General features: G+C 41.6%; 2 protein-coding genes across 3 annotated transcripts; one reads left to right on the top strand and one right to left on the bottom strand.

Annotated features, from left to right (window-relative positions):
• Positions 1–6: 6 nt before the first annotated feature.
• On the top strand, positions 7–4,823 carry PSTK (phosphoseryl-tRNA kinase). The gene is given in 7 exon segments (XM_037400063.1): positions 7–202; positions 205–356; positions 701–986; positions 1,361–1,559; positions 2,011–2,086; positions 2,554–2,647; positions 2,865–4,823. Coding segments are annotated over 7 exon segments (1,209 nt in total). The 3' UTR covers positions 3,071–4,823.
• On the bottom strand, positions 3,997–18,252 carry IKZF5 (IKAROS family zinc finger 5). Of its 2 annotated transcripts, XM_037399195.1 has the most exons (7): positions 18,210–18,252; positions 16,477–16,542; positions 14,908–15,002; positions 14,445–14,608; positions 13,971–14,153; positions 8,218–9,096; positions 3,997–5,821 (listed from the first exon to the last, which is right to left on the bottom strand). In XM_037399195.1, the coding sequence occupies exons 4-7, from the start codon at positions 14,575–14,577 to the stop codon at positions 5,799–5,801; spliced, it is 1,218 nt and encodes a 405-aa protein (XP_037255092.1). In that variant the 5' UTR covers positions 14,578–14,608; positions 14,908–15,002; positions 16,477–16,542; positions 18,210–18,252; the 3' UTR covers positions 3,997–5,798. The 2 variants fall into 2 exon arrangements, with proteins under 2 accessions (XP_037255092.1, XP_037255091.1); XM_037399194.1 differs by having other exon boundaries at positions 3,997–9,096.
• Positions 18,253–18,312: the final 60 nt, after the last annotated feature.

The following is an 18,312-nucleotide window of genomic DNA, read 5'->3' as shown; positions in this document are numbered from 1 at the left end:
ACTCAGATGCAATATTTAGCTCATTATCCAATTAACCGGCGAGTGAGGCCGGCGGTTCCCGCCCCGCCCCGCCCCGCCCGGCGGCCCCGCGCATGCGCAGAGCGGCGGCAGTCCCGGACGGCTACCGGGCCGGTGGCGGCGCTGGCGGCGGCGGCGGAGCGGCGGGGCGGCGGCGGGCGCGCGCGGGTGGGGCTGTGCGTGCTGGGGGGCTGCCGGCCGCCGGCAAGTCCACGCTGGGCCGCGCCCTGCGCCGCCGCCTGCCGCAGCGCCGGGGCTGGGCCTGCGCGCTGCTGGCCTACGACGAGCTGATCCCGCCGGAGGCCTTCCGCCCGCGCGAGCCGGGGGCGGGGCCGCTGGTCAGTGCGGCTCTCCGCCTTCCCGCGGCGCGCCCTCTGCTCTCATTGGCCACCCGAGGCGCCGCTCAGCAGCGTCACTGGCTGCGCGACGGCCGTTGCCAGGCAGCGCGGCGCGTCCCGGGGCCGAGGCCGGGGCCGAGGCCTGGGGGGCGGCGGAGGGCCAGGGCCGGGGCCGGGGGTCGGGGCCTGGAGAGCGGCGGAGGGCCGGGCGGGCGGCTGGGGGCCGGGGGGCCGGAGCCTGCCGGAGGGCCGGGGCCTGGGGAGTAGCGGGGGGGGTCGGGGCCTGGCAGGGGTGCTGGAGCGGAGCGGCGCGGGCCCTCACCCCTCGCTGCCTTCCCCCGCAGCCGCCCTGCTGGAAGCGGAGCCGACGCGAGCTGCTGCAGTGCCTGGAGCGCGTCCTGCGGGCGCTGCTCGGTGAGGACCCCCAGGCCGCCCCCGCCCCGCCGGCCGCCTGGCACCGCTTGCTGGCCTGCTGCCAGCGGCAGGGCCTGCTCTGCCCGCCGGAGGGACAGGCCGGACCTGGCCCTTGCTGGGCACCTCCAGGCACGTCTAGGCCGCTCTACCTCATCTTGGATGACAATTTTTATTACCAGAGCATGAGATATGAGGTGTACCAGCTGGCTCGAAAATGTAATTACTCTTTGTTCCTACACACAAGAACCTTTTCAGCTTTGTTGGAAATTCAGCGTGCTTTAACTCCCATTCTTTACATGCTCATGTGGAACATTTGTAACTCTTAATTGTTAGATTCCTGCAGTACAGTAAGCATCACCTTTATTACTGCGTCATTAGAAATGCTAGGTCACTCCAAACCATTCTTATATGTGTTGATCTCAGAAATTACTACTTGAGCAGCCTGGAAGGTAAAATTGTTCATATTCATTTCAGGCTCAGAACTAGTGTAGAAATTCTTCATTTATGTAAAGCCTTTCTCCTGCATGTTGCACTTAGAATGCTTTGCTTTAATAGCTTAAAGGTAAACTCGGCTGTTTATGTTCTTTTAGATTCCTTGAGCTTCTGCCAGTTATTTTTAGAGTGTCCACTTGAATGCTGCTTGCAGAGAAATTGTCTAAGAAGCCGTCCAGTACCTGACCAGACAATATATCTAATGGCAAGAAAAATAGAAATGCCAGATCCCAAGAAGAACGCTTGGGAACAGAACAGCCTCATTCTGAAAAGTTTGGATGGCGCTCCAGAGGATGAGTATGCTACCGGGTTGATGCTGGGGTTTTCACTAAGTACCATTTTCATGAACAGGGGGGGTAGAAGCTTTTCACTGTGCCTGAACAGTATGTAAAAAACATTCCATATGGCGATTTTTGGAAGCCTGTCAGCTACACAGAATACACGCCAGTTGTCAGGAACTCATGGCCATCATTCTTTGCAGAGTTAACCTCCAAACTGTGTTACTAAACTGCTGCTGAAAATCTATGTGAATTGTCTGAAACTTTTAAGACTGGAAATAATTGGCTGTAGTTTTAGCTGTAATTGTTTTTCATCTAACTTGCTGTATAAAGATTATTTCATTGATTGCCTCATAAATTTAACTGGACTTGCTTTTTTTTCTGTGATGAGGTGTCATCACAAAATGAAAGAAAAATCTTCAGCGAAACTGTTTGATTAATGTGGTTTACTCTGTTATTTTTTTTCTTAGTGAGCAGATAATTAGTTTGCTGGCCACTGCTTTGGAAAATCCAGTGAAGCAAAATGAGGAAGACACTGAGCAAAAGGTAGCAAGGCTTCTCTTCACTGTTGCAGCTCTTTCGGATAATGGTGAATGAGCAAGTTAGTTAATCCTAAATTGTATTCAGAACACCACAATGACAGAAACTGAGAAAAGCGATTGCACTTCTTGATTGCAAAAGCATACACAAAGAGTTAATCCTATTTCAAATGGGTACTTCTATCACCTTATTAAGTTAAGCGACTAAACTACCTTTAAGAATACTGTTATATGTTCTAGAGTAGTAAAAAGGTTTTGGAGCTGTCACATCACACTAAGGAAAATAATGTTCACTTCTTAACATCGCACATACCCACCTCTGAATTCAACAGAGCAGGTGCGCACTGCACTGGTCATCAAGTTGCTGCTAATGTTTTACTTGTTTTCAAAGAGTCCTTCAAATGTTGATGGCAGCCTAAATCAAGTTTAATGCGTTTGCACGTATTCTTCCTCTCTGTTGGTCACCCTGGCTAGGAAGCAGATCGAGCAATCTGTGCAGCTAGTGCTGTCCATCAGGCTGATCAGACGTGCAGACGAATCATCTCTCAGGCAATGAAGGATGCAAAAGGTATGTGCAGCATGTTCTAGGTGCTAGCTGGCAACGTAAGACTAAGCCTATGAAATTCCCTTGGGGTAAACTGTTAAGGAATCCCAACCCTGCGGGTGTGACCAAAGCAATCACCTTCTTCCAAAGTCTGGTCAAAGTTACTTGTAGTGCGAGTCAAGAATCTGTAAATTTTATCTTTAAGGATCACGTTAAAATTTCAGCTTTAATTTTCTTTTAGATAAAAACATACTCCCAAGTGAGATGAAGAGCCTGGCAGAAGAGCTCAACAAACTCAAAGCAGAACTTCTGGAAGACTTGCGGCAAGGAAATAACTTGAAAAAACAAATTTGCATACAAAATCAATATTCAGACCCTGCTGCAAGTTTCATCTCTGCATTCCAACATGGAGCAAGCAATGTAGTTAATAAATATATTTTAAAATAATGACATAGAGAATGGTGGTGTTTTCTAAGAGCCCAGAGTGTTTATTCCTTGAGCAGTACCACTGAAAGCATCTAAGAGATAAAGCCTTCTCCTTTGGAGGCTTGTGCCTTGTCTAACTCTTCCTCCCTTATTATGGAAGAGAAACAGTCTAGCGTACTTTGAATATCAAGCCAAAACCAAACCATCCTTAGATTTTATTGAAATTTCACAGAATCACAGAAAAAGTTAGCCTGGGGGGAACACATAGAAGTCCCCTAGTCCTGTTTCCTGCTTACAGCGAGACTAACCCCGGTCTGGATCAGCTTTCCCAGAGCCTCCTTCAGCTTAGGTTTAGAAGAGCACGTTGGATGGTGACCTGCTGTGCTCTGTCAATCGGCTACCTGAGCACCTCCAGAGAATACATGCCTGGGAAGGTATAAAACCAAGAAGCGAGATGGGATGGCTCTAGGCTTCTCTGCTTATTTCCCTGACAAACTGCAAAGAACCAGAAACTTGAGAACTGCATGCATGTATGCACGCATGTAGGATTAACTCCGATGTCAACTTAAAACGTGGTGCCTTCAGAGTTGCTCATAACAACATACACAGAAGTTCCATAGGCAGCGACAACCACCTCACCACGATAAAAACTGATTTCAGACATACAAACGCTCTTGATAAAAAGGGGATCCGAGTATGAGGAAACAAAAAATTTGGAAGATGACCAAATGTGCAAGATTAACAGCAGAAAGGAAAAGAAGCACGTCCTATGTCAGCAATAAAATGAAGCCTTTTCAATTAGAGTAGACAAAACAAAGGCACTGTTCCTTGCTTACCCAGCAGGTAAGCTTACCTTCCTTACCATATCTAGACCACACCTAGTCATGAGCAGTTCACCAGTTCCACCTGTTGAAGCATAGGCAACTAAGAATTAACATGCAACTTAATTAGAAAGTGTTATTTTATTCCTATCTTACAAAAGCAAAGCTTCACAACATGAACTACACCAGATATAGCAGAGTTACTTCAGATTTAACTGTCATCTGAAAACATTCACTACACAATTAAATTTATTTTACAACTCTAACAGGTTTCATTTTTGCATACAAAATATGCTCTTTACACTGAAATACATATTATTAACAAAGCAGGTACTTAGAAGCACATACACAAAGATTGCTCAATGAAAAATGTTTCAGCAGGGGATAGATTTCCTGCAGCAGAACATCCATTTGCCATAGATTAAAATTAACAGAAAACTTGCCAGTGAAGACTTCTAAATTACATTCCCTTTGTCAAAAAGAAACAAAAACCAAACGAGCAAACTCCCCAAACATTCTGGAACAAAATAAGTAACAACAGATCGTTTTGCTAGGAAACACTGTTGGAACATGTATTCCAGCACAGAGTTTTGTGTTAAAATGCCAACCAGCATTTTATGTCAAAATCCTCTGCATCTGAACATATATCTGAAAAAACAATTATTTTTCCCTATTAGCTGCTTCCCAGTTGGTTTAAGTATTAACTGAGATAATCTACTAAGATGTTCAGCCTCATAATAGTAAGTCTGTATTGAGTACTGTCAATAGTGCATGTTAAAAATTTCAACAAATCTATAGAATAATCTATTACAATAAAAACAAAAAAATCCACAAAGTTAATGTTTTGCAACTACAACAGAGTCAAGCTATGGAAAAATTTCAGCTCATTCCCAAACTTGCCTGTTAATACAAGTTACAATGCTAATCACCACCTTATAAGGATTTGTTGTTTTTAAAAAAAAAAAAAGAAAAAAGTTAGTGCAGCGTAGCACATGGAGAACTCAATATGAAAAGTCTTACTAACCAAGGACTCAAGTCCACAATTCCTGACAAATATCTCTCACTGATTCAGAGTAAGGCCTGCCTGTGCAAGGAAATAGTCAGAATCATACTCTAAAACAATTTTCCAGTACTCATTCTGGTCTTTAAATTACAGTAAATAGCATGTACAAAATTAAGAAAAACTAATAGGAAAATACACCTTACAAACCTACTCAGTAGACAAGGAAACAGATCAGTCAGTGTACTGTTTGGCACAACTGAGCATACGGTATTACATCAGAAAATTAAGAATCCCAGTCCAGATACCAAAGCCTGCTGCTGCCTATGAATCCACCCTGCAAATAGGAGCTTGCACAAGGAAAGAAGGAAAAATAATTATTTTTATCATTGGTCAACAGTTCATAGATGTCCAAGCTGATTTTCTTAGGTACTTTGAAGGAGAAACAACGGTATGAAGTCAGCAGTATTAGAACACTTGTAAACAACAATTTGCAAGGTTTGGGGTTAGATTTTCTTTTTCATACTGAGTTCTACTATTAAGAACATGTGTTCTCCAGCAACAGAGGATCCCCTCCTAAATGAGGGCCCGTTTTCAGTAAGATCTTGCAGGCTTCCTCTTGCTACCAGCTACCTCTAGTAGTGACCTACCTGTTCTCCTATCTCAAATTTCATTCACGGGCATCATGGTTCAGAAGTCATTCTTCTAAATTGCCAAATCATTAGCTGATGCAAAACGAAAAGTCTATAATGTTTGCAGGCACTGCCAGTGAAAGTCCTAATAGATCAGAAGGATGAAATCTCAAACATTTGCACTCACTGGAGTTCATCTCCCTACCGATACCAAGAGGGAGAAAGGCTGGAGCTGCAAACCAACGAGTACTTGGCTGCTATGATCCACCATTTCAGAATCTTGGAGTTGCCAGAGCCTAGGAATAGACGTTTGCACCATCTACCAAAAGGCAAGGAAAATTATCTCTATAAATTGCTAATTGTAATAGTCTTCACCAGTAACGTCTGTTGTTGTGTTCTACCTAAATCCAGATTGTAGAATGTATCAATATGTGATCAAAAGAGAGCTGTAATTTCTACATTCTTTGACTAGAAAAGTCAAGTTACAAAACCTGTACAGGAGCAGTAACTTCCTACTGGATTCCAGTTCAGTCAACTTTTAGTCATTAACATAAAGGGCTCTCTCTGTATGTTTACGCACACAGAGTTGCGGTTTTGCCTATAAAATAAATTTAAAAAGTATAAAGCAACTAAGGGATATTTTGGAATTATAAAGAGTATCATTATTAAAAATGAAAATCAGATTGTTTCACAAATGCACTGAAAAGGATTTTGAACCAGGCCTGAAACCAAAAATCTTTTTAGGAGTGAGAGTATGTTATCATCCATCTTTACTACATAAGAAATACTTCAACCGTGTATTTTTGATCTCACCGCTACAAGACTATGTGCAGCCAAGAATCCAGTTCCTTCAGCTGGTTACTTAAGCATGGAAAATTCAACAGTAAGTAGGTTAGGTACAGTGAAAGATATTTGGTTCTCAAATTTCTAATTCATTAAACTGAAAATTAATTCTAAAGCTAGAATTCTCAGAAGGGTGGTTTTTCCTGCGTTGACCTTACACCGAAGTCATTGTAAGTTTTTCCATTGGCTTCAGGAAGCTTTAGCTCCCGTAACAATATCAATTTGAATAAGCCAAACATTTGCTATTCAGATTCCAACCACTGACTTGCAGAACGTTAGTAAAATCTTCCTGCTTTTAACAAAATATATTTGCTGCCATACTTTGTTGACAGTAAAAGGGGAACATATAAGGGAAGCTTTAATTTGTCTCAAATAAGACAAACTAAGATAAAAGTGCATGTCTAAATAATGGGAAATGTAACAGTTCTTCACTTTTTTGAAACATTACAAATTCCTGTGTAGCACATTAAGAGCTTTTATTAGTTTTGCTAGGTTTAAAGTGCCTGTCTGTTAGCCTAGGTGCTTCTAAAGTAAGATGTACAGTATAAAAAAAATAAACATGTGCAATGGACTTCACGTACATCTTCAGTTACCATTTGCCACCTACAATTATTAATCACAATGACTTCCAATGTCGTTAGCTGGCATTTCTTTACCTACTACACGACCAGTTCAGAAAACCCAGAAGCCCCTCCCCTTATTTCTAGCACACTAGAAGAACAGCAGATCTGGGGGAGGGAACAAGACAAACTGACTTCCAAGTTAGCTGAAGTTTACAATAGACCTGCTTATAAAACTTCCAAACATACAGGCAACCTATCAGTTGTAGCTTGGCCCAGGATGAAACTGAACAAATGACTTTTAATTTGTAAACTTCTTGTTTGTTTCTATTAGAACTTCTATCTGCAAGACAGAAGTCTAATTGTGCAAATTTTAAGTATCTGTACAAATTAGTTTAAGGCAGTTAAAAATCTCATGGAATATATATTAGTTCTACAAGTTCTTTATTATGACTGTTTTACAATTACCTTCTTTTATAAAGAATGATGTAAAATTTTGCGAAGTGTAGTTTAAAGTAAGGTGTCTCACTTTATTTTTCTTTTGTATAACTAGTGAATGACAAGATTTTAACTTCCTTTTTTTCTGCCAGAGTTTCATTCACAATAATCTGCTATCTTCTAGTTTTGTGAGGAGTTTTTAAAATAATAGTTAAATTAGTATTTGAGCCCTAGGTGTGAAGAGTTTAGACTATATTAAGGAAAAACTTATTATTAACCTCCATCACATTAAAGCAAGTTTTACACCAAATTGAATTTGTATGTGAAAGTTGCTTCTGTTTGTTTTTCCAGTTTGGAGTAGCTAATTTTTTATGGGTAAGTACATCTCCAAAGTAGTCATATGTGTCACTGCATTAACCTTTCATATCTTATGGTTAATATATTTTGTCTTGCCTAGTTAATAGTCTGATAATTGCATCCTGTATCTCAGGACACACTCTGCTTCTACATTTGTAGAATGTTTACTGGGATTAAGTGCAAGCAACTTAAATTCAGCAACAAAAGCATGTGAATGCATTCCAATTCTTATAGCACTATCTCAGCTTTTTTTGAAAGGCTACGTATGAAATAACAACCACATCTTATACAAAATTTCCCTGGCAAGTTTTATGACAACATAGAAACAAATTTGCCTCCCTTGTCAAAATGATTAATGTGAAGATTCATACGGGAATGTGCAAGCTTTCCTTCAGGAAGTATGAAAAATATACTGTAATATGTTAAAAAACTAAATGAAAGCATGTTCTCAGTCAATGTTGACTATGTTGGCCTCTTGCAAAATGGCAAGCAAAGTCATACTTATTTTTACACTTACACCCACATATGTTGCACTGAAAAGGATTTTCAAATCCATGACATCCCATGTGAATAGTATAAAGGATATTGTCCGCAAAGTACATGTCACAGTGTTGGCAGTGATGCAGAAGCTGCGGGTCCTGAACCGGAAGGGTTGGAGCTGGAGTACTTGGTTGACTGTTACTTATGCTGGGAGTACTGGTGTGGGCACTGCGATCACTGCTGGGACCTGCCACGGGACTATAGTTCCTTTGATTGTGTGTAGGCCGAGGGTCTGGGCTGGTTGGAGATGAACTTTGAGGAATATTTGCTGACACAGCTGAAACTACTGCAGGTGCAGCAGGCTGCTGTATCATGAAAGGCTTTTCATCTTGACAGGAAACAACATCTGGAGAGGCTGGATTTTGGTTTTCAGGTGGCAAGCTAGATAACTGTCCGGCTAATGTAGAGAGCTGGTTTAAAGGATTATCTACCATAAGGTCTTGCGGCTCTCTTGGCAACCCACTGCTCTGGGTTGTTTTTGTCATGCTCTCATATGCTTCAGTCTGGATATTTGGGATCTCATGAGTGAAATCATTAAGGTAGTCTGGTTTCTGAACCACCATGGAAGGTGGACTCAAATTAATTAATGCTCTTCTGCTGTACCCCAAATTGCTGGTCTTCTTCTGCAAAACCCCCCACATTTTCTTGCTGCTTAGGGAAGACCTTGTACCCTTGATAGGCACCATTTTATGTTTGCGTCTGCGGTGATGAGATAAGTTGCTTCTGTCACTGCAGCGAAAGGAGCACAATTCACATTTGTATGGTTTTTCACCAGTATGCGATCGCATGTGAGCTTCCAGATGACGTTCATAAGCTGATGCAAAAGGACACAAATGGCATCTGTGTGGCTTCTCACCTGGAAAATTAAAGGAGGTTAGCCCATAGCATCTCATAGAGTGCTTGAAAAAGGCTTTGCATGGAACAAAAAGTAGCTAACTGGGAGCTGCATATTTGTAAAGCAGAAATATAATTGGTTAGTAGTCTCTAAACGCGCGCAGTTCTCACACCCCTAATTATCATGACTAAAATAAGCATTCTATCCATGTAGCTAATTGTGTTGCTGTGCTTCAGCCTTGTAGTTTGTTACTCCCTATCTTCCCATACTGGTCCCTATCTTTGTTGGCCCTGCACCTGCTTTCCCAGCAGCTGTAGCTTGTTACAGCCACGGCCTGTTGGCACAACAGAATTACTTGGTCTCAGGATTCAAGAATAGCTCAAGGCTACCTTTCTTGTTAACTTCAGCACAGCAACTTCAGTACAATTCTGATTACAGGCCTATTCTGATACCAGGCCTGCATTGTGCAGATCCTCAGAGATTCTAAGGCCATGCTTCTGCAGCCATTCTTCTACACCATTGGCTACAGGACTATCTGTACCACCAAAATGTAATCATTCTAAATGATAACTGCGCTTCAACATTGAGGGAGGGTATCCTTTCAGCATCTTCCAAACACTCCTACTTTTAAACATCCTGGAACTATTATCTAAATAACACATGCACACATGCATCTACTCCAGAACTGAATTTTGAAAAAAAGGACCCTGTGGCTAAAGAGTTAAAGAAAACAAAAGCCAGCTAATCCCTGGGCAGCTGTGTGCTCTCTCTCACATGATAGTCAGGTATTCTCCTTTTGGATAGGTGGAACTTTGCTCTTCTATTAAATGATATTTAGAGATACTCACATTAACACTTTTAAAAGTACTTAAAAAAATTTCAGACATGATTAGAGGCCAACCTATTTATAACATAGTACTTTGGGACTTTTGATTTTCCTTTCATAGACTGATCTTCCAGGAGTTTTTAGATCCAGGTGTGCAATGTTAGTAGAAATGCCTGAAGGATTTGACACATGTTCCGGTGCTGAAATGAAGCACCATCTCATATTCCTACATAGAATGCCAGGTCAGTTCCTAAATCACTATTGTGCAAATGATTCTCTTGCCACACAGCACAACAAACTCCAGAAAGATGTGAGTGGACTCCTTTCTCTTCAGCTTTCACATTTTTTTTGAAACATTGTCTACTATTTTAAATACAGGCCAATACATCTGTTTCCTGGCTTTCAAAATCCACCTAGAACTATAAAAGCCAGAAATCTGAATGCAGTGAGGGCCACTATTACACTGCAAGCACTGTAGAGGCCCCGTAAGACAGCATGTGACTGATTCAGGAAGCCCTTGTGGAACATCACACAATTTGGAGTCACAACCTGGGATACCAAATAGGTTTTTTCTTTACATTACTGGCTCTTCAATAGGAAAGAAAGTAATTTTTGTGCTACTTCCAAGTACCTTATTTGCACCAGCTGAAACCTTGACTTCTCCATAGCATACATATGTATTCATATATATATACATACATCTGTAAAGATCTGGAGATTTGGTACAAACAATGATGTAAGACAACTGACAAACTCCCCGTATTCACAAAGGACTTGTCAATCTGAATGGTCTTATTTCATTCTAAACTGGTTACAGAGATATAAATTTGCATCTCATGTTGTATGCCCTTAATACTGCTGAACTACTAATTACACTGCTGTCAGACTCAACATGATGTTAATTCTGCAGTAAGTTGCACTTAATTGTTGCGCGATCATGCCTGGTTCATAATTACTTTGGCAGATACCTTGCTGCATTTTTGTGTGTTAACCAGGATGCACTAGCAGTTTACTTAGATTACTCTGAGGCTATCACGTCCCTACTTTGATTGTATGGACTATGAAGGCTCAGAGTGACTGAATCAGCATCAATCTCTTGGCCCTTTGCCACTTTTCTGAGCCAAACAACACTCAGGTCTTGGATCCCCTTGCCCTTGAGTGAAAAAACACAAGAAAACCAAACCAAACAAACTTCCCTTATTCTGGAGTCCCCTGTCTCTATCCAAAGAAACAAAGCCAGGCTTTCCTGAAGAGCCATTAAGGTAATGGCAAAATGGCATTGTTGTCACTACACCATGCAGCACTCTATTAAGATTGTGAGATGTATCGTAATAAGGCAAAGGGGAAACTACACAGAGAAATAAAAGGCCTCTGGGAGCCTGAGATTCTTGTCTATGCTATAAAACTGAACAGATTGGTGTAGGGAAATGAACTGTTATCATTTGTACAGTTACTGGTATTTTATTGGGCATGAGACATGTTTGAACCAGTAACCTCGCTATAAAGCACTCACTATGTGAAGGTGTGTCCAAATTGCTGAAGCTCTTCAATCGACAGTAGGCTGACATGTCCTGTATCCCTCTCTCAATGCTAGCTAGCTTTCTGAAACAGATAATTCAGACTGCATGATTTTGCAGTAGAGTGATGCGTGCCTTCAATTTGGCTACCTTTTCCTATGATATTTGTGAAAGCTTCTTTGATCAAATGTGTCATGCATATACCCTGTTAACAGGAATACCTGCAGCAGCGCTGAGACAATAGTCAGCCCACATGTAAAGCTCCATTCTTCTGGTATAATGCTAACAATATCATATAACACAACCTTGAGAAACAACTCAAAATGTTAGTCAAGGCTGAAACCCCAAATATTATGCCTTGTCCTAAAAAACTTAAGTTTGTGTGGCTTCTGAACAACAACCACTGGGTCAGAGATTTTTGAGGACACTTCTCAGCATCTCAATTCTTGGTTGGAACCCTTCTTGCTTTTGTATATATTATGCTGCAACTGTGCTGAAATGGTCATAACCTGCAGCAGTTATTGTTCCGCTCCCTCTAGCCACTTCGGGACCTCTGCTCCCTAAAGCAGCAGCAGGATAAGAAAGCATTCTGAAAACACAAAAGAACTGTTAACCTAAGATCTGAGAATATAAAAAAGGTAGGCAGCTTCCTAGAGTAAGAGAAGAAATGCTGACACTATACCAATACCCACACTTCGACATTTAAAGAAGATTTAATTTTTTGCTTCTTAGTATACCTAAAATGTATGACATTTGATATTAAGTAACAATACATTATTTCAGTCATTCTTTCTGAAAACCCCCCTGCACACCGAAGCCATCAAAGACACCTCAAGAATCAGCAAACACACAACACCAACATCTAGTAGCAATTTATGTTTCCCGTCACACTTCTAGCAGTCCATCTGCCCATGTTGACAACTGGCCATTAGTAACTGTGGGCTTGGGATGCAAGATTTTAGATGGCACTAGCTATATGCTACTAAAAAGACATGAAATTTTAAAGTTGATGTTACTTCTGCATCTTTAAGTACCATTTAAAAATTAACTGTGTAAGTCTGCAATACCTTTTCTCCTACTACATGGCCCTCATTCCACAAGCTCAGAAATAGCACTGCACGAGCAAAGCTGTTAAAATAAAAAAATTTCTTATTGTCCACATACCATATAAGGCAAACAGTAGGCAAAGCTATAAGTGCTTTATGAAAAACTAGACCAAAAAAAGTGCTCCAAAACACAGTGCTGCTTTGCAGATCTGCAGCAAGCCATGGCATTAATGCTGTGTCAAATGCACAAGCCACAGCACTTTGTACACTACTGAAACTACACAAAACTTTCACTGGGAATCTGAAAACAACCACAGCTACACACAGAGGTAGCTCACAGTAGCACAAGACGAGAATTTCCAAGATCTTCAGAATCTGAACCTCAGAACTCTTGGATTTCTAGTTGGCTGCCACTTTCTATCCTGTTACACCTTGTTGAAACAAGCCAACACTGCAGGACCAGTGCAAAGAGCACTGACTCCCCCAAAATACACCCTGGGAGTTACTGTGTAGAAGCAACGGTTCACAGCAATGGGTCACAGCAACATGAGAATCTGACTAATAACTGCACCTAATTACATCCAAGTTACAACAATGTGTTTCCTTCAAAGTGAGTCCCAGAATGCCACCTACCCAAGACAATCAACACCATACACTTAAAAGTTCCGGGACAGTTCATAACAGATCAGAAACCTGTCAAAACTTCCATTCTTTGCAGAATACAATTTTTTTTCTTATTATTCTAATTAACAACCATAAAGTCTTCTGTATCAGTATAATATACTTGACAGGGACCAAAGACAGACATCACAAGGACCTTTCATTTGTTTTCTCTCATTTGCCAAGATGTCAGAGCTGACTTCATGAACAGTTGAGGATATTCTAACCTTTACTGAGAGTTCTGCTTTTCAACTTTAGAAATCCAACAGTGGCAAATGCTCTGAAACAAGCCATAGTAAATGCTTTTCCTTTTCATTACTGTTACTAATCACTTATTTGATGATACACCCTGATGTGAATATTTTACCTGTATGAATAGTTTTCTTATTAGTTTTATACTGCCACATCTAGAAAGTTCTACAAAACAGGAATATTTTCATAGCTGAACAACAGAGGAAGAAAAGCCCTTATAAGTCTCCATGGGGCAGGATGTATGTTTTTCACTTTTCTGATTAGCAAGGAAAAACTAGAAGTTACATTTAGGGCCCTTCAATTTACACTGATGTTTCCATTCTAAACTTTACTTCCATACATAGTTACTTCAAATTCAGTAGTCTGCAATAACAAATGCAAGTAGGAATCTGCATAATTTGAAAAGGTACAAGGTACACCTTTAATAAAATAATCTATTTAAAAAAAAAAAAAACAACAAAAAAGGAGTTCCAATTGTTGGGTAGCTCCAAGAACTATCACACTGCTTGAAGGTATTTACTCCTCACATGCAAATCATAACACTGAGTTAATACCACAACGCCTCACAGCAAAATACTGCAGAATATTCCATACCTGTATGAATTCTGATATGTTCTATAAGCCGTGCTGTTCCTTTGCTGGCATAGTTGCAGTATCGACACTTTAACTTTCCATCAAATGTCCTTTCAAACCCATCCACTAACATTCCTGAGTTTTCATCCAGTGAAACTTCAACAGAAGGATGATCCAGACCATTCTGATCACCTTCTGTCCCAGCTGTGAATAACGTAACACATTTCAATCAAGAATCAGTGGGATACTACCTACCCTGCCGTGCGAATATGCCAAATATCTTCTGCTTCCGCACGCCCTTGGTCTTTAAATATACAGAACTATAAAAACACACCCTGATTAAAAGAAAGGTACATACACATCTTTTGTGATGTGAAAATCACTATCAGAAATGCATCCATACAATTGTAGTGGTCTACATAATTATATCTGAAATGTAAATCATCCAGTCATTCTCAAAAAAAAAAAAAATTGATAGCGCTGAAATTAGCTTACCTCCCTGAAGAGTCTCTGCTTCCTTGTCTCCACTAACTGCTCCAGAAATCATATTTACATGGTGAGTCTGCTGTGTGAGATATTCCTGAAAATCTTTTACAAAGTCCAAAGGTTCTGGCTTCTTTTCACCCATATTCACTCTTTATGTTTACAGCCTCTTGTACCTAGAAGGAAAAATATTTTCAAAACACGTATGTCATTGAATTTGAATGTATTCATAAAAACAAACAAAAAAACCCACAACAAACTTAAGTGAAGGGTTACTTTCATCATACCATATGACTCAATGCACAAACTGACAGCCCTAATAAATTATTTTTAGCTTTTAACTCAGAAATCACCAAACATATTACTGATGAAATAAATTTCAGCAACGTAAGGACAATATCAAATTGGATAAAATGATGTAATAATCAAAATCAACTTGCCCCTCCCCCCCCCCTTTTTTTTTAATGGTTCATACCTGAATTTTAGTACCTATCTAAGTAGCAAACATGCTCCAAAATGTACTCCCAATAGGTCAGATAGAAAACACAGAGTACAGCTTCTCCACTTTCCCTGGAAAGAAAGAAAGGAAATCTAAGTCCATTATTTTTCCCAAGCCCCATGAGCTGTAAGGAAAAAACTTGAAAAAAATACATTATTTTGAAAGACAGGTTCTAACACTCTACTGCTCTAAGTTTAATTTAAAAAAAAAACAACAAACACTTCCAGCAAAAACTTTTCAAAAGACTGCATACACTCTTTCACATATTCATCACATACTGATGATTTGAATAGTTTCTCTGGTGAGCATGTGGCACCAAAAAATCCAAGAGTTGGACAAGTCAGTTACGGTAACTGTAGTGTTGGGAAACCAACTGAATATCACTGATTAGCAAAGATGGAAAGAAGCCTTACAGAAAGCCGCATTTCATAGTTCTCCCCAAATTTTAGTTTCCTATCCTGCATGAAAGTCTTAATCCACTTGTCCTGGTCTCAGCTGGGATGGAGTTACTTTTCTTTTCAGTAGCTGGTGCAGTGCTGTGGTTTGGATTTGGTGTGAGAACAATGCTGACAGGATGCTGATGGTTTTAGTTGTTGCCAGGTAATGTTTATACTAAGTCAAGGGCTTTTCAGTTTCTTGGGCCCAACAAGCAAGAAAGCTGGAGAGGCACAGGAAACTGGGAAGGGACACAGCCAGGACAGCTCACCCGAACTAGCCAAAGGGCTATTCCATACCGTATGATGTCACACTGAGTATATAAACTGGGGGAAGGAGGAGGAAGGGGGAAACACCTGGCATTACGGTGTTTGCCTTCCCAAGTAATCATTACGTGCGATGGAGCACTGCTTTCCTGGGGATGGCTGAACACCTGCCTGCCCATGGGAAGTAGTCAATGATTTTACTTGTTTTGCTTTTCTTGCATGCGCAGCTTTTGATTTACTTTACTGCTCTTATCTCAACCCTTGAGTTTCACATTCCTTTCCTATTCTCCTCGCCATCCCTCTGTGTGAGGGGGGAGCGAGAGAGTGGCTGCATGGTACTTAGTTACCAGCTGGGGTTAAACCATTAACACACCACTTCATTATTTCACATGGAAATAATAAAAATATTCACTAGAAGTAACTGGTCATCCCCTTTTTTGGGACTGTAAGTAACAAACATCTACAGTCTCAACTTGCAATGAGTCTGTGAAGACAGAACTTAGATTCAGTTAGAAAGAAAGCAATGAGTTAGTCACATTACTATTCCTGCAGATTGTAATCAGAAATAATATATAATGCTACATTTTAACTAACAATACCCTTTTGTTTTCCAATAGCTACTAAACAAAACATTAGGTGACGTACAAACACTCAAGTCCTGAGTTCAAGCCCACACTTAAAACACATTCTCCCGTATTTCCAAAGTTATTTACAAGCATTAGTTAATTTTTGGCATCCAGATGAGTATATTCTTTTACATCATACTGATGCATGCTCAGCTACTACTATTATCATCATCATCAAGTCAGTTTTGAACACATCTTTACAAATCAATTTTGCCTACCCTCTTTCAGGTGTCACCAGCCTCATGTAGACTTAAGTTAATTTATGTTCCATTTGTTGGTGTCTCCTGCAATAAAATAAAGATATCAGGATAAAAAATAAAGATATGGAAGAGAAAAACAGGACAATGTAAGGTAGAGTTCTGATCAGGCCAACTTTCACCAAATTATAAAAAATAACCATTTAAAATTCATTCTGGTTTTTAAATATTGAATAAATTCTGAATTCTAAATAACATTCTGAATCTTGAATGGTTCAGCGTGAAACAATGTTAAAGGTCCATATTTTCACTGAAGAATCTGTGTACCCTTTTCTGCAAGGTAGAAAAACTTACCTGACTGTATTTCTGTAATTACATTTAATTTTTAAAGAAATTACGCAAATTTAAACCAAAATGATTGGGGAAAATACATAATTTTGGTAAACAACTGAATAAAACTGTACCTCATCAATTTAATTTCAAAACATTCTCTTTTTTTTCATGTCAATGTAGGTAAGTTGTCATAATTTAAGCACCACCTCAAACCTCTACATTTTTATGCACAAAAGGACCTTTTGTGATTTTGTGTTAGGGGTTTTTTTATAGATATACAACCAGCAATTCTCCTTTTCAGGGCTCGCTATGTCGTCGCTGCCGCAAACCAGTAAGTGCAATTGTAATTACTAGAAACCTGAGCAGACTGGCTCATGTTTCAGGCACTCGAATGGACTGATCACACTGAATGGTCCTCAAGTTCTATTTACACAGAACGTTTTCTGCATAGGCAACTACATCTTCTCCAGCTTTATATGCCGACGGGTAGAATACTGGTTATTCATTTTCTACACAGGCACAACTGCTGGATTTAACACTAGTTATAGTGTTGATGTGTACCGAGTTTATTGCCTGAGAAGCGCCACAGGATGCGCTAGGATGAAAGGCGTTATAAATATTTTGCCTCAAGAATTCTACCAAACAAAATAATTCAGACGCAGAACAACCAGTACTTCAACACAGCCAGCAAGAACTCACACTGTAGTAATTATAAGAGAATAAAATAACATGACTACAAGCACATATATGCATCACGTTTTCTTTTAGGGAATTAAGGAAGAAAAGGGGGAATCTCTCTGCACTAGTCTCATTTTTTTTCCTGGTGCAAATGACTTAAAACTAAAATAACGAAGGAGGAACGATCCCAAACTCTCAACCAAGGCCCTCCTGCTCCTTCTCAGGCAGTTGTGCCCGTGGGAAGGGGAATCGCAGCGCCGGCGGCCGCCGGGACGAGCCCCGCGACCTGTCACCTGCCACGGCAACCTCGGCCAGCGGTGCGACACCCCGCGCTGCCCGCTGCCCGCCGCGCCCGCACGCCTGGGCGGGAACCGACAGGACCGCGGGAAGCCACAGGGCCGCGGGGACCCCCGCGCCAGCCTGCCTGCCCCGTCCCCCCGCTTCCCACAAGGGAGAAGCCGAGGGGCTGCGCCGGCTGGCCCAGCCCGCCGCCCCCAGCGGGGCAGCGCGGCCATCCCCGCCCGTCCTTCCCCCGCCGCTGCCCACCGGCTGCCCGCAGGGAAGCCGCGGCCCCCCTCACGTCAAAGGGAGGCCTCACCGGGGGCCCCGCGGCCGCCAGGCAGGCGTGTCACGGCACCAGCCACCACTGCTACAGCTACCTAGAGGGTGGCCGGCCACGCTACCGAGCCCCCTCACAGCGCGGGGAAGGGGGGGGAGGGCGTGAAGGAGAGGACGTTACTCACCACCGCCGCCCCGCGCCGCGACCGCCGCCCGCCTCCGCCGCCGCCGCCATGTTTGTTATGCCTCCCGCGGCTCGGCCCGGCCCACCGCAGTCTCGCGAGACCA

This window comes from Falco rusticolus, chromosome 9 (genome assembly GCF_015220075.1).
Source record: "Falco rusticolus isolate bFalRus1 chromosome 9, bFalRus1.pri, whole genome shotgun sequence".
NCBI classification, from domain to species: domain Eukaryota; kingdom Metazoa; phylum Chordata; class Aves; order Falconiformes; family Falconidae; genus Falco; species Falco rusticolus.
This window is presented reverse-complemented; position numbering and strand designations above follow the sequence as displayed.

What these genes read in the sequence shown, in the direction of transcription:
- IKZF5 (XM_037399194.1), bottom strand. Translation starts at nt 14,577, where the DNA reads ATGGGTGAAAAGAAGCCAGAACCTTTGGACTTTGTAAAAGATTTTCAG. An exon ending in AGCAGAGACTCTTCAGGGAG is followed by an intron (nt 14,154 to 14,444) that starts GTAAGCTAATTT and finishes CGTTATTCACAG; the next exon opens with CTGGGACAGAAGGTGATCAG. An exon ending in ACATATCAGAATTCATACAG is followed by an intron (nt 9,097 to 13,970) that starts GTATGGAATATT and finishes TTAATTTTCCAG; the next exon opens with GTGAGAAGCCACACAGATGC.